General features: G+C 41.5%; 1 protein-coding gene across 2 annotated transcripts in view; it reads right to left on the bottom strand.

Annotated features, from left to right (window-relative positions):
• The window catches only part of rasgrf2b (Ras protein-specific guanine nucleotide-releasing factor 2b), a 229,148-nt gene that overhangs the window by 67,498 nt on the left and 147,592 nt on the right, over nt 1-14,058 (bottom strand). The window contains exon 16 of one of the 2 annotated variants that reach the window (XM_043708239.1): nt 2,962-3,024. The exons of the other annotated variant lie outside the window; for it this stretch is intronic. Coding sequence (XP_043564174.1) covers nt 2,962-3,024 — 63 coding nt within the window. The remainder of the gene's footprint in view (nt 1-2,961; nt 3,025-14,058) is intronic. 2 annotated transcript variants of the gene reach the window in all.

The raw sequence follows: 14,058 nt of genomic DNA, 5'->3' as shown, positions 1-14,058 counted from the left end.
GCCCTGTCCAATCTACTTGATCTAAAGAGCTTCCAATGAATATTTGGGAAGTTGAAATCGCCCTGTGGCTTCTGCACCTTTCCAACATCTGTTTCCCAATCTGTTTCTCCAAATCTCTGCTGCTATTGGGGGGCCTCTAGTAAACACCCAACAAGGTGACTGCTCCTTTCCTATTTCTGACTTCAGCCCATACTACCTCTAAAGGCAGATCCCCCTCGAACTGCCTTTCTGCAGCCGTTATACCATTTCTAATTAGCAACGCCACCCCCCTCCTTTTTTACCACCTTCCCTAATCTTACTGAAACATCTGTAACCAGGAACCTCCAACAACCATTCCTGTCCCTCTTCTAACCACGTTTCCGTGATGGCCACAACATCGTAGTCCCAAGTACCGATCCACGCCTAAAGTTCACCCACCTTATTTCTGATACTCCTTGCATTGAAGTAGACACACTTGAGCCCATCTCTGTGCCCGCAAGTATTCCCCGTCAATGCTACCTTCTCCACAGCCTCCCTACATTCTTGGACAACCTGAAAAACAGCTAACCTACTTGCTGGACTACAAGTCCAGATCCCATCCCCCTGTCAAATTAGTTTAAACCCCCCCGAAGAGTGCTAGCAAACCTACCTCCCAGGATATTGGTGCCCTTCTGGTTCAGGTGCAACCCATCCTGCTTGTACAGGTCCCACCTTCCCCAGAATGCAGTCTAATTGTCCAAATACCTGAAGCCCTCCCTTCTACACCATCCTTGCAGCCACATGTTTAACTGCACTCTGTCCCTATTCCTTGCCTCACTGTCACGTGGCACCAGCAACAACCCAGAGATGACGACTCTGTCCGTCCTAGCTTTTAGCTTCCAGCCTAACTCCCTGAGCTCCTGAATGACCTCCCCACCCCTCTTCCTACCTATGTCATTGGTGCCAATGTGCACCACGACTTCTGGCTGCACACCCTCCCCCTTAAGGATTCTGAAGACTATTCACCAGGCAAGAAACATTCTAACCACCATCCCTTGAAATTCAGTGTTAGCACCATTGAATCCCCGTCTATTAAAATCCTGAAACTGTAAACTGAGCTGAACATATAAACACAGTGGCTACAAAAGCAGGTCAAAGGCAAGGAATACTGCAGTGAATAACTCACTTCCTGACTTCCTAAAACCTGTCCCGCACCTACAAGGCACAAGTCGAGAGTGTGATGGAATATTCCCCATTTCCTGGATGGGTGCAACTCCAACAACACTCAAGAAGCTTGACACCATCCAGGACAAAGAAGCCAACTTGATTGGCATCATATTCACAAACATCCACTCTCACCACCATGAACACTCAGTAGTCGAAGTGTACCATCTACAAGATGCACAGCAGAAATTCACCGAAGGTCCTCCAACAGCACCTTCCAAATCCATAACAACTTCCATCTAGTAGGACAAGGGACAAAAGCAGCAGATACATGAGAATACCACCACCTGCATCTTCCATCCCAAGCGACTCACCATCCTAACTTGGGAATAGATTATTGTCCCTTCAGCATTGTTGTGACAAAATCCTACAACTTCTTTCTTAACAGCTTTGTAGGTCTACCTATAAAACATGAACTGCAGTGGATCAAGAATGCAGCTCACCACCAAGAGTAAATTCTCAAGAGTAACTACAGGGTGAACAATAAAAATTGATCTAACAAGCCACATCCATGTCCACAAGAGAATAACATAGAAGTTATCAGGCAAATGAACAAGCAAGAAAAAGAAGCTGTGAGCTGAGGAAGCCACTTGCAAATAAATAAACCAATCTAATAAATTCGAGGAAGCTGCACTGAATTATCAATCACACGAAAGTTTCCTGATCTTAGTGATTGTTCATTGTATTCAAAGAAGTCACTGAAAGAATTATAAGTCTTGATAGCTTCCTAAGTGTACAACCAATGCAATCTCCAAGTCAAAAATCAAACTGCGTAATAGAAGACCTCTATTTAAGTTAGCAAGCTGGATACACACTGTTAAAAACCAATGTATAGCTGCTTAATGAATAGGGATTGTATGTATATTGTCTCCATTTACAGACTAGTTTAATTTCAAAGAAATTTGAAAAATGGCTCAAAAAATGTCACCAGGGTCTCTAAGAAATTAATGTAATTTTCTATGCACTATCCACTACATCTATGATATTGCTTATTACTGCAAAGTCCCAATTTGAAAAGCTACAATAAAAACACCACCTGGCATTTTCCTGGGACTTGATCTAACAATGAGGATGATCCCAAATGGTGGAATAAGCAGCCAGAAAATCCACACTTTTAGTTTACAATGCATTTGAGAACAGAGTAATAAACTAATGCAAGGAGAAATTGTCAGCACCCCTCAGTGAATTGCAAGGCTGTAATCACATTGAGGAGTTCAAATGATATCCTACCATGAAAGCAATTTGTTTGTCATTTGAACCCTACAGTTCGATCACTGCCTGCATTATAATACATTTCAGGGAGTGAATTTCCAGCATAATTCTTCATCCTGCTATTGTAGTGTTTTGTTCCCGATGCTGATTAAAAATGCATAGCCTCAAGCAATATTGATTTTATGGAAAATATTACTTTTTTTCTCCCCAGGACATACTACTAATTTTACACAGTCGATCGTATGTGAAAATAAGCATTGGGAATATTCACTCCGCTGTACAGATTATAAGGCACCAATCCAATCAGGAGACTGAAACCATGGGAATGAATTCCATTGAGTCTTCTTTTGTTCTATTGGTTCGAACAGGGTTTTGGCAGAACTCTGCTCGTAGCCAAACAGAAGAAGCCCTGATAAAATTCACCATGATACCACAAACCAAGAAACTAAAGCTTCATTAGTCTATAGATGCACCTGACCTCCATCATTGGGATCTAGCTTTAGCTCTCTCCTATGTGCAGTCCAACTACTTTGAGTGCCTTATCTAAGGTTCATCGACACAGCTTACCATTAAGTCTTAGCAGCTGCTGGCTGAGGGGAATGTTTCTAATATAATATTTCTGCCGTAGCCCTGAGTATGCCAAGTGTGAAGTATTAATTTCTTTTTAAAACCAACAGTCTGCACATCTTTTTCAAGAACTTTAGATTTTTTTTACCATAAATATTTAAGTGCTTATGTGCGAATAAAAAGGAAACACATTATCACTCACTGCGATGAAAACATAAAGGATGATTCAATCATGTCAGCTAGAGAAACATAAGATCATAAAACACAGGAGTAGAAGTGAAGCATTTAGCTCACCAACTGCTTCACTATTCAATGCTGATCTGATAATCCTAAACTCCACTGCCTTGCCTTTTCTCCCTAACCTTTGATTCCCTTCCTGTGGCGGCATGATGGCTCAGAGGTTAGTATTGCTGCCTCACACCTCCAGGAACCTGGGTTCAATTCCACCTTTGAGTGACTGTCTATGTGGAGTTTGCACATTCTCCCAGTGTCTGCTTCTGTTTCCTCTGGGTGCTCCAGTTTCCTCCCACAGTCTAAACATTTGCAGGTTAGGTGAATTGGCTATGCTAAATTGGCCATAGCAACTCTGGATATGCAGGCGAGGTGGGTTAACCATGGGAAATGTGGAGTCAGAGGGATAGGACAGGGTCTGGATGGGATGCAGGTTGATTTGAGTTGATGGGCTGAATGGCCTGCTTTCGCACTGTAGGGGCTTCTATGATTCAAAATATTATCATCTCAGCCCTGAATGCATTTAACAACACAAGCTTGACAGCCCTCTGCAGTAAAGAATTCCCCAGATTAGAGTCATAGAGATGTACAGCACAGAAATACACTCTTTGGTCAGCTCATCCACATTGAACAGTTATCCCATTTGCCAATATTTCACTCATTTTCCTCTAAACCCTTCCTATTCATATATCCATCCAGATGACTTTTAAATATTGTAATTGTACCCACTTCCACCATTTCCACTAGCAGCTCATTCCATTTACACACCTCACTCTGCATGAAAAAGTTGCCTTTTAGATCCCTTATAAATCTTTAGTTTTTCACCTTAAATCTATGCCCTCTACCTTGACTATTCACCCTATCCATGCCCCTCATGAATTTATAAACTTATATATGATCACCTCTCAGCCTCCGATGCTCCAGGGAAAATAGCCCCAAACTATTCAGCCTCTCCCTGTAGCTCAAGGCAACATCCTTGTAAATCATTTCTAAACCCTCTCAAGCTTCACAACAACTTTCCTGTTGCAGAGGGACCAAAATTGAATGCAGTAGTCCAAAAGTGGCCTAACCAATGTCCTGTACAGCCACAACATGACCTTCCAACTCATATATTCAACGCACTGACCAGTAAAGGCAAGTGTACCAAACACCTCCTTCACTATCCTGTCTACCTGCAAATCCACTTTCAAGGAACTATAAACCTGCACTCCAAGATCCCTTTGTTCAGCAAGACCTTATCATTACGTGTAAAAGTCCTGCCTTAATTTGCCCTAACAAAATGGAGCACCTCACATTTAACTAGAGTGAAGTCCATCTGCCACTCCTCAGTTCATTGGCCCACCTAATCCAGGTTCCATTGTACTTTGACATACCCTTCTTCCCTGACTACTACACCACCAATTTTGGTGTCATCAGCAAACTTGCTAATCATACTTTCTATATTCACATCCAAGTCATTTATATAGATTGACAACATCAGGAAATAAATACCTCCTCATCTCTTTAAAAAAAAAGACAAAGAAATGGGGATACTGGAAATCTGAAACAATAACAGAGTGTGATGGAGATATACAGCAGTTCTGGCAGTAAATGGGGGGAGAAAACAGAGTTCTGCTAAAGTGTCACTGCACTTAAAACTCCATTTCCTCTCTACAGATGCTGCTGGACCTGCTGTCTTTCGCCAGCTTATTCTGTTTTTGTTTCTCATCATCAATGTCTTAAATGTGCAACCCTTATTCTGAGATTATGCCCTTTGCTTTTACACTCTCTCACAAAGGAAAACAACCTTTCCGCATCAGTCCTGTCAAGTCCTTTAAGAATTTTAACAAAGCTGCAGATGCTAGAGATCAGAAACAAAACTAGAAATTGCTGGTGAGACAGCAGGCCCAGCAGCATGTGTGGGCGAAAACAGAGTTAACATTTTGAGTCCAATGACTCTTCATCAGGACTGCTCGTAGCAAGGAAATAGTGATATTTGTGCTGAAGCCAAAATGCAAAAGCAGGGAGGTAGAGGGAAGAGGTGAGCAGATTGGTAGAAATAGAGCCCAGCGAGAGAGGGAGATGTGAAAGGGTATGTAAAAAAGAAGATTAAGTAAAGGGATAGCACTCAAGCTAGAAGAAAAGCTGAATAAGTGATAATAGAGCTAAGAGTGAGAAAATGGGTTAGCTTTGCTGAATGCAACCCATATAATGGGCCAACGAGTATGTGAGAATGGGTGATTGTGTTAAAACAAACCTATGTCATAACAGGGTGTGAGGTGGGTTTTTAAAAAATGGAAGGATAGAATCAGGCTCTAAAGTTATTGAACTAGAGGCCACAGGACCCCTGAGTAAAAGGTGAGGTGTTGTTCTTCAAGTTTGCACTGAGGTTCGTTGGAACACTGCAGCAGACCTGCCACAGAAATGTTGGCATGAGAACACGGTTGAAGTAGCAGGTAACTTGAAGCTCTGGGTGATTTTTCCAGACAAAGGTGCTCTGCAAAGCAGTCACCCAGTCTGCATTTCATTTCCTCAGTGTACAGGTGACTGCATGATGAACAGCAAATGCAGTAGACTAGATAGATTGAAGGAGAAAGTGAGGACTGCAGATGCTGGAGATCAGAGCTGAAAATATGTTGCTGGAAAAATGCAGGTCAGGCAGCATCCAAGGAGCAGGAGAATTGACATTTTGGGCATGAGCCCTTCTTCAGGAATCCAGTAGATAGATTGAAGGACAGGTAAGTCACTGCATCACCTGTAAGATACATGGTGAAGAGAGAGGAAATAAAAGGACAGGAATTATACTTTCTGTGATTACATGGGAAGGTGCCATAGGAGTACGAGGAGACATTGAGAATGGAGGAGGAGTGGACCAGGGTGTCCCAGAGGAAATGATTCCTGCAGAATGCTGACAAGGGAGGGGATGGGAAATCGAGCTTGGTTCCATCCAACATGTTTTTTTACCCCCTCCACAGACAGTCCTGTTATGACATGGGTTGCTTTTAGCACAATCACACATTCCTACATAATTCTAGGTTCATTATCACATTATATTGCTTACATTCAGCACAACTAACACATTTTCTACTCTTAGTCTTTATTATCACTTAATCAGCCTTTCTTCTGTCCTGGCCTGTTATCCATAACCTCATTGTTTACCATCTGCTTTTATTTCTGTACTAATAGTTCTGATGAAGAATCAGTGGTCTCAAAGTTATAGAGTCAAAGAGTCCCACAGCATGGAGACAGGCACTTTGTCCCAAACTGGTCCATGCCGTCAAACTGTCCATCAATGCTAACCCCATTTGGCTCTATCCTTCTAATTCTTTCCTATCCATGTATTTGTCCAAATGCCTTTTAAATGTGGTTAATTACCCACCTCAACCACTTCCACTGTCAGCTCATTCCATATGCGTACCACATTCTATGTGAAAGAGTTGCCCCTCAGGTTCCCTTTTATTCTTTCCCCTCTAAACTTAAACTGATGTCTCTAGTCCTTGATTGCCCAACACTGGGGAAAAAAGACTGAGTGTATTCACCCTATTCATGCCTCTCATGATCTTACACACTTCTATAAATTATCCTCCTTCAGTTTCTTACGCTTTAAAGAAAAACAGTCCTAGCTTGTCCAACCTCTCTCTATAACTCAGACTGTTGAGTCCTGGCAACATACTTGTAAATTTATACTGCACTCTTTTCAGTTTAATAAAGTCTTTCCTATAGCAAGGTGGCCAAAACTGAACACAATACTTCAAGTGCGGCCTTACCAAGGTCACAGAGTCATAGTCATAGAGATGTACAGCATGGAAACAGACCCTTCAGTCCAACCCATCCATGCTGACCAGATATCCCAACCAAATCTAGTCCCACCTGCCAGCACCCGGCCCATATCCCTCCAAACCCTTCCTATTCATACACCCATCCAAACGCTTCTTAAACATTGCAATTGTACCAGCCTCCACCACGTCCTCTGGGAGCTCATTCTATACACATCTCACCCTCTGCATGAAAAAGTTGCCCCTTAGGTCTCTTTTATATCTTTCCCCTCTCACCCTAAACCTATGCCCTCTAGTTCTGGACTCCCCCACCCAGGGAAAAGACTTTGTCTATTTATCCTATCCATGCCTCTCATAATTTTATAAACCTCTATAAGGTCACCCCTCAGCCTCCGAAGCTCCGGGAAAAACAGCCCGAGCCTATTCAGCCTCTCCCAACAGCTCAAATCCTCCGACCCTGGCAACATCCTTGTAAATCTTTTCTGAACCCTTTCAAGTTTCACAACATCTTTCCGATAGGAAGGAGACCAGAATTGCACAAAATATTCCAACAGTGCCCTAACCAATGTCCTGTACAGCTGCAATGTGACCTCCCAACTCCTGTACTCAACTCTGACCAATAAAGGAAAGCATACCAAATGCCTTCTGCACTATCCTACCTGCCTGTGACTCCACTTTCAAGGAGCTATGAACCTGCACTCCAAGGTCTCTTTGTTCAGCAACACTCCCCAGCAACTTACCATTAAGTGTATAAGTACTGCTAAGATTTGCTTTCCCAAAATGCAGTACCTCGCATTTATCTGAATTAAACTCCATCTACCGCTTCTCAGCCCATTGGCCCATCTGGTCAAGATGCTGTTGTAATCTGAGGTAACCCTCTTCTCTGTCCACTACACCTCCAATTTTGGTGTCATCTGCAAACTTACTAACTGTACCTCTTATGCTCAGATCCAAATCATATATGTAAATAACAAAAAGTAGAGGACCCAGCACCGATCCTTGTGGCACTCCACTGGTCACAGGCCTTCAGTCTGAAAAACAATTCTCCACCACCACCCTCTGTCTTCTACCTTTGAGCCAGTTCTGTATCCAAATGGCTAGTTCTCCCTGTATTCCATGAGATCTAACCTTGCTAATCAGTCTCCCATGGGGAACCTTGTTGAACGCCTTACTGAAGTCCATTTAGATCACATCTACCACTCTACCCTCATCAATCCCCTTTGTTAATTCTTCAAAAACTCAATCAAGTTGCAAGACATGATTTCCCATGCACAAAGCCATGTTGACCATCCTTAATCAGTCCTTGCCTTTCCAAGTACATGTACATCCTGTCCCTCAGGATTCCCTCCAACAACTTGCCCACCACTGACGTCAGGCTCACTGGTCTATAGTTCCCTGGCTTGTCCTTACCGCCCTTCTTAAACAGTGGCACCACGTTTGCCAACCTCCAGTCTTCCGGTTCCTCACCTGTGACTATCGATGATACAAATATCTCAGCAAGAGGCCCACCAATCACTTCGCTAGCTTCCCACAGAGTTATACGGTACACCTGATCAAGTCCTGGTGATTTATCCACCTTTATACGTTTCAAGACATCCAGCACTTCATCCTCTGTATTTTGGACATTTTGCAAGGTGTCACCATCTGTTTCCCTACACTCTATATCTTCCAAATCCTTTTCCACAGTAAATGCTGATGCAAAATACCCGTTTAGTATCTCCCCCATTTTCTGTGGCTCCACACAAAGGCTGCCTTGCTGATCTTTGAGGGGCCCTATTTTCTCCCTAGTTACCCTTTTGTCCTTAACATATTTGTAAAAACCCTTTGGATTCTCCTTAATTCTATTTGCCAAAGCTATCTTATGTCCCCTTTTGCCATCCTGATTTCCCTCTAAAGTATACACCTACTGCCTTTATACTCTTCTAAGATTTCACTTGATCTATCCTCCTGAACAACTGCAACATAACTTCCCAATTTCTATAGTCAATGCCCTGACTGATGAAGGCCTGTGTGCCAAAAGCCTTCTTCAATGCCCTGTATACCTCTGAGTCCACTTTTAGAGAACCGTGCACCTGAATTCCAAGGTCCCTCTGTTCCATACACTCCTTATTAAAGCCCTACCATTCACCATGAAACTCCATATTGATTTGACTTACCAAAATGCAAGACCTCACATATTAAATTCCATTTGCCATTTCTCAGCCCACTTCCCCAGCTGATCAACGTCCTGCTGTAATTTCTGATAATCTTCCTCACAATCCACGATACCTCCTATTTTAATGTCATCTGCATACTTACCAATCATTTCTTGTACATTCTCATCCAAGTCATTGATATAAATAACAAACAGCAATGGGCCCAGCATCGACCCCTGAGGCACATCACTAGTCACAGGCATGGTGCCCGACAAGCATCCTTCCACTGTTCCCTTCTGCTTCCTACCATCACATAAATCAAAATGTTAACTCTGCTTTCTTCCCACAGGCGCTGTGTAAAAACAATTTTCATTTTTACCTCTAAGGAGCTTATATGTTTCAATAACGTCACCTCTCATTCTTCTATATTTCAAGTACAGATCCAAATGTACTCAACCTTTCCTCATAATACAGTCCCTCCAGACCTGTTTTGAGCCAAATGAACCTTCTCTGGATTGTCTCCAAAGCCTTGGAGAAGACCCCAAAACTGTGGTCTGACGAGTGCCAGGCATAGTTTAACAACACCTTCACACTTTTTATTTCAAAAGGAATGGAGTATAAAAGGCCAACATAAAAATTGCCTTCCCCATTACCTTTGAACTTGGATGTTAGCTTTTTGTGATTCATGGATGAGGATTTCTCAACTCATCTGTTATGTAGCTTCCTGCAATCTTTCTCCATTTAAATAAAATTCAGCTCCTCTATTCTTCATACCAAAGTGCATGACCTCACATTTCCCCACCTTATAATCTATCTCCCAAGTTTTTGTCCACTCACTTAACCTGTCTATATCACTCTGCAGACTGTTTGAGTGATCCTCACAACTTGTCTTTCCACCTATTTTTGTATCATTTGCAAATATGGCTAAAGTACATTGCAAGGAGAAAGTGAGGACTGCAGATTCTGGAGAGTCAGAATCGAAACGCGTGGCACTAGAAAAGCAAAGCAGGTCAGGCAGCATCTGATGAGCAGGAGAGTCAACGTTTCAGGCATAAGCCCTTCATCAGGATCCTGCCTGATCTGCTGTGCTTTTCTAGCACCACACTTTTCAACTATAGTACATTGCAAGGTTTGGTGCAAAACATGATATTGGAAATTTGGTACAAAAGGCAAATATTTGGTTTTGTTAGTTTATTCTAATTCCTTAAGTAGATCAGAAATAGCAGAAGTAGACTATTTAGCCCTTTGAGCCTGCTCTGCCATTCACTAAAAAGCAAAGTCAATCAAAATATGGCCTTAACTGTACTTTCCTGCCTGCCCTACGTAATCCTTTACTCTCTTCTTGATCAAAAACTGTCTAATTCAACATTGAATAGATTCAATGACCCGGCTCCATTAGTCTCTATGGAAAAGTGTTCTAAGGAGTAATAACCCAATGAGAAAAGACATTTTAGTGTTTAATGAGGAACATCTTATTTTTAATTTGTATCCCTTAGTTCTAGATTCCTCTATCAAGAGCAAACATCATCTTAGTAAATACCCTATCACCACAAACAGATTCTAAAGAAAAATTAGACTTGGACAATAAATGACAGCCTACAGTGATGTCCATTTCCAGTGAAAAAAGTAAAAAAAAACTTCAGAATTTTCTATGTTTTAATAAGAGTATAGATCCAACTTGCTCAACAATTCCTCACAAGGCAATCTTGCAGGATTCTCCCTCGTAAACCATTGTTGGATTGCTTCCAAGACAACTATCTCCCTCCTTAAAGAATGGAGATCAAAACTGCACACAATATTCTTGGTGTGGTCTCACCAAGAATTCCCTACTTTTAGAACGTAGCCCCTTCCAGTAAAGAACAAAATTCCTTTTGCCTTTCCCTAATTATTTATTCTTACATGCATGCTAATTTTATGTGATCTTGTAAAAGGACACCCAGATCCTTCTGAAATCTCTTTCTTTCTAAAAAGAAACATGCTGCTTTTCTATGCTTCCTGCCAAAATGGCTAACCTCACACTTTCTCTCATTATACACTACCTGCTAAATTTTTGCTGCGTCGTCTATCCTCTCTGTATCACTTTGAAGAATGTTCAACCTTGATCTTTACTCAGCCAGAATGGACATGGGAGCCCTTTAATAATAGTGGTGGGTCCTAATTCCAGGGTTCCTGACACCATTCCAGGGTTCCTGATTCTCTGGTATGTGTTGTAAGGGTGTGCGCTGGTTCAGGTTACAAACCAGACCTGGAACTCCTGACCTGACTGTTCTATTCAGGAGAAAGACAATTCTGAGTCCTCTACAACTTCCATGGAGTCCAGCCAGCTTTAAAAGGGCTCATGAAACCTCAGCAATCTTGTGAATCATAGATTACATGAAGAAAATTATGAATGCTAAGTTAAAAAAATCCTCCTCTGACAACCAAACTGCCCCATTCACTTCCTTTTGGCCCTCACTATCTCTATGCCAGACTTTGTCCCAATTTATGGCTCTTCATGCTGCTGATGCCAGGCAATTCCCTCCATCCATTGCCAATGGTTTCTCATAACAGGCTATTCACCCCCATGACTCATACCCCTGTACCAGGCTACAAGACTTCCATGTTTCAGGCAAGAACCCTTCATCAGGAATGAGGCCTGATTTTCCTGCTTCTCAGATGCTGTCTGACCTGCTGTGCTTTTCCAGCACCACACTTTCAACTCTAATCTCCAGCATCTGCAGTCCTCACTTTCACCTACAAGACCTCCACGCTCATTTATCCCATACACTGTGCACAGAAACAGAACACTATAGTGACAACAGAATGTGAAAAAAAGTAATTAGATCATGACATTCCACTTACTACAGTCTTCCAGATCCTTTAAAGTATCAGTATAAGAAACTGCAAGCACTGGAAATGATTTAACCTTGAGGTTATATAAACATTGTGAGATTGACAACATGGGTCAAAGAACTAGAGTTGTCAATCAAGCAAGATTTTCTTTGGGGCTCAGTTGTATCAGCATTCAAATAACTATTTGGTTCTCAGATTTCAGGCAAATATTTCTACAATTCATCTCCATTGTAAGCATATGATTAGACTTCATGAAAATGCTGATGGAAAAGCTGCATGTTTAGAAAAATAATAATGCTATCAAAATCTTAATACAATAATAGACCAACATTTCTCTCAGTAACATGCTCCACTACAGGGGTTAAAACTCTAGAATGGTTGTGGGGGCAAGAATTACCATTAATGATCCTTCTAAACCATAAAGACAGCTCAGACTGTCCTTTTTGAAATATTGCGAATAAATTCATGGGTATCATACTTTGACAAAAATAAGAGGCCATGCATTTTGAAGTAAACTTCGAGGAATCACTATATACCAGCCAGCGTTTCTCACACCAGTCTCGAAGTGAACAATTTGTCTGTCGCCTTTTGGAATTAAGCGAGGCTCCCAGCAATAATTTAAACTACTCATGGTTAATTTAAATGGAATTGTTTAAAATACTATGGTGTGGTGGATAACTGGGAATCATCATAAGAATAAACAAAGCAACAGCAACTGTTGCATTTACACAGACAAAAAAGGACAAGACCAAGAAGGAGATAGGGGATAGGAGATATCACACACGAATAAATGCTAATACGACACGGAACTGAGTAGCGCTCTCATGCCACAAGTTTACAGGGAGTGCCTCAGCTGCTGTCATTATGTAACACATACCTCTGTGACATCAACTATTTTAAATGAAGGTGAACTTTTTATACAAAGTGTCATTTGTCTGTTAATGTTTAATGTCGGTTCTGATTCTGACATTAAAATAGAAGTCATAAAAAGTGGAACCTTGTTTATTTTACTTTGCATTTGTGGGTCTTTCAGTAAATTTGATTATTTTGAATTATGCCTGCACCATGGGATCATAAACTTTCTAAGGAGTTTTACTGGAGCATTATCAAATGAAATTAGGGAAAAATAGAAATCAGAATACTCAAGAGACCAGAATTGGAGGAGAGGAATGCAAAGATGTCAGAAAGGTTATAGGTTTAGAGGAGATTGAAGAGATCAGGAGGAGCAAGACAATACAGGGATTGGAATACAAGGCTGGGAATTTTTAAACTGAGCTATTTCTGGTCTGAATTAACGTCGCTCAGTGAGCACAGAGTTGAGGGGTTAATGGGACTTGCATACAAACACAGGAACTAGAAGCAAAAGTGGGCCATTCGGTCCTTCTGCCAACTCAGCTATTCAATTAGATCATAGTTTATCTGTTTGTGCTGAGTTCCACATTTGCACTGACCGCTGGTAACATTTGATTCCATTGCCCTACAAGAATCTATCTTCCTCCAACTTCAAACTTTTACATCATTCTGCCTCCATCACTTTTTGAGGTAGATTTTGTCCTAGTTACATTGCAGACAACAGAATTTTGGATGAACTTCAAGTATGTATAAGGTGGAAGGAAGGATGTTGGCCAGGAGGGCATTAGAATATTCAATATAGAAATAAAAACTCGGGTAGCTGAGGGTATAAAGTTGGAAGATGTTATGGAGCTGGAAGTGAGTCTTGGTGATGGAGTAAATATGTGGTCAGTGAGTCATCTGTCAGTCAAATACAGCACCAAGTTACATATGGTTAGATTTTTACCTCAAGCTATTGCCTGGAAAAGGGATGGGGATTGGTGGTTAGGAGACTAATTTGTGGTGAAGATCAAAGGTAATGGTAAGGGTCTTTGAATATTTTAAATATTTTATTTTCCCCAGTACTTAGCTGACGGAAATTTATTCTCATCCAGCACTGAATGTCAGAGAAATTAGAAACAGTGCGAGAGCCATAAGAAATGATGTTGATAAAGAAGAGCAGCATTTTGGTTAAAAATAGGAAGTGGTCGAGCATGAATTTGTCAGAGTGGTGGTGGTGGTGGTGGTGGTGGTGTTGGGGGAGGTTGTGAATGAACGGAATCAGATGATCACAAGCTCCCCTATTGGGCAAG

The sequence above is a fragment of the Chiloscyllium plagiosum genome, chromosome 2 (genome assembly GCF_004010195.1).
Source record: "Chiloscyllium plagiosum isolate BGI_BamShark_2017 chromosome 2, ASM401019v2, whole genome shotgun sequence".
Taxonomy (NCBI): Eukaryota; Metazoa; Chordata; class Chondrichthyes; order Orectolobiformes; family Hemiscylliidae; genus Chiloscyllium; species Chiloscyllium plagiosum.
Note: the sequence above shows the minus strand (reverse complement) of the source record. Positions and strands in the feature narration are given on the sequence as shown.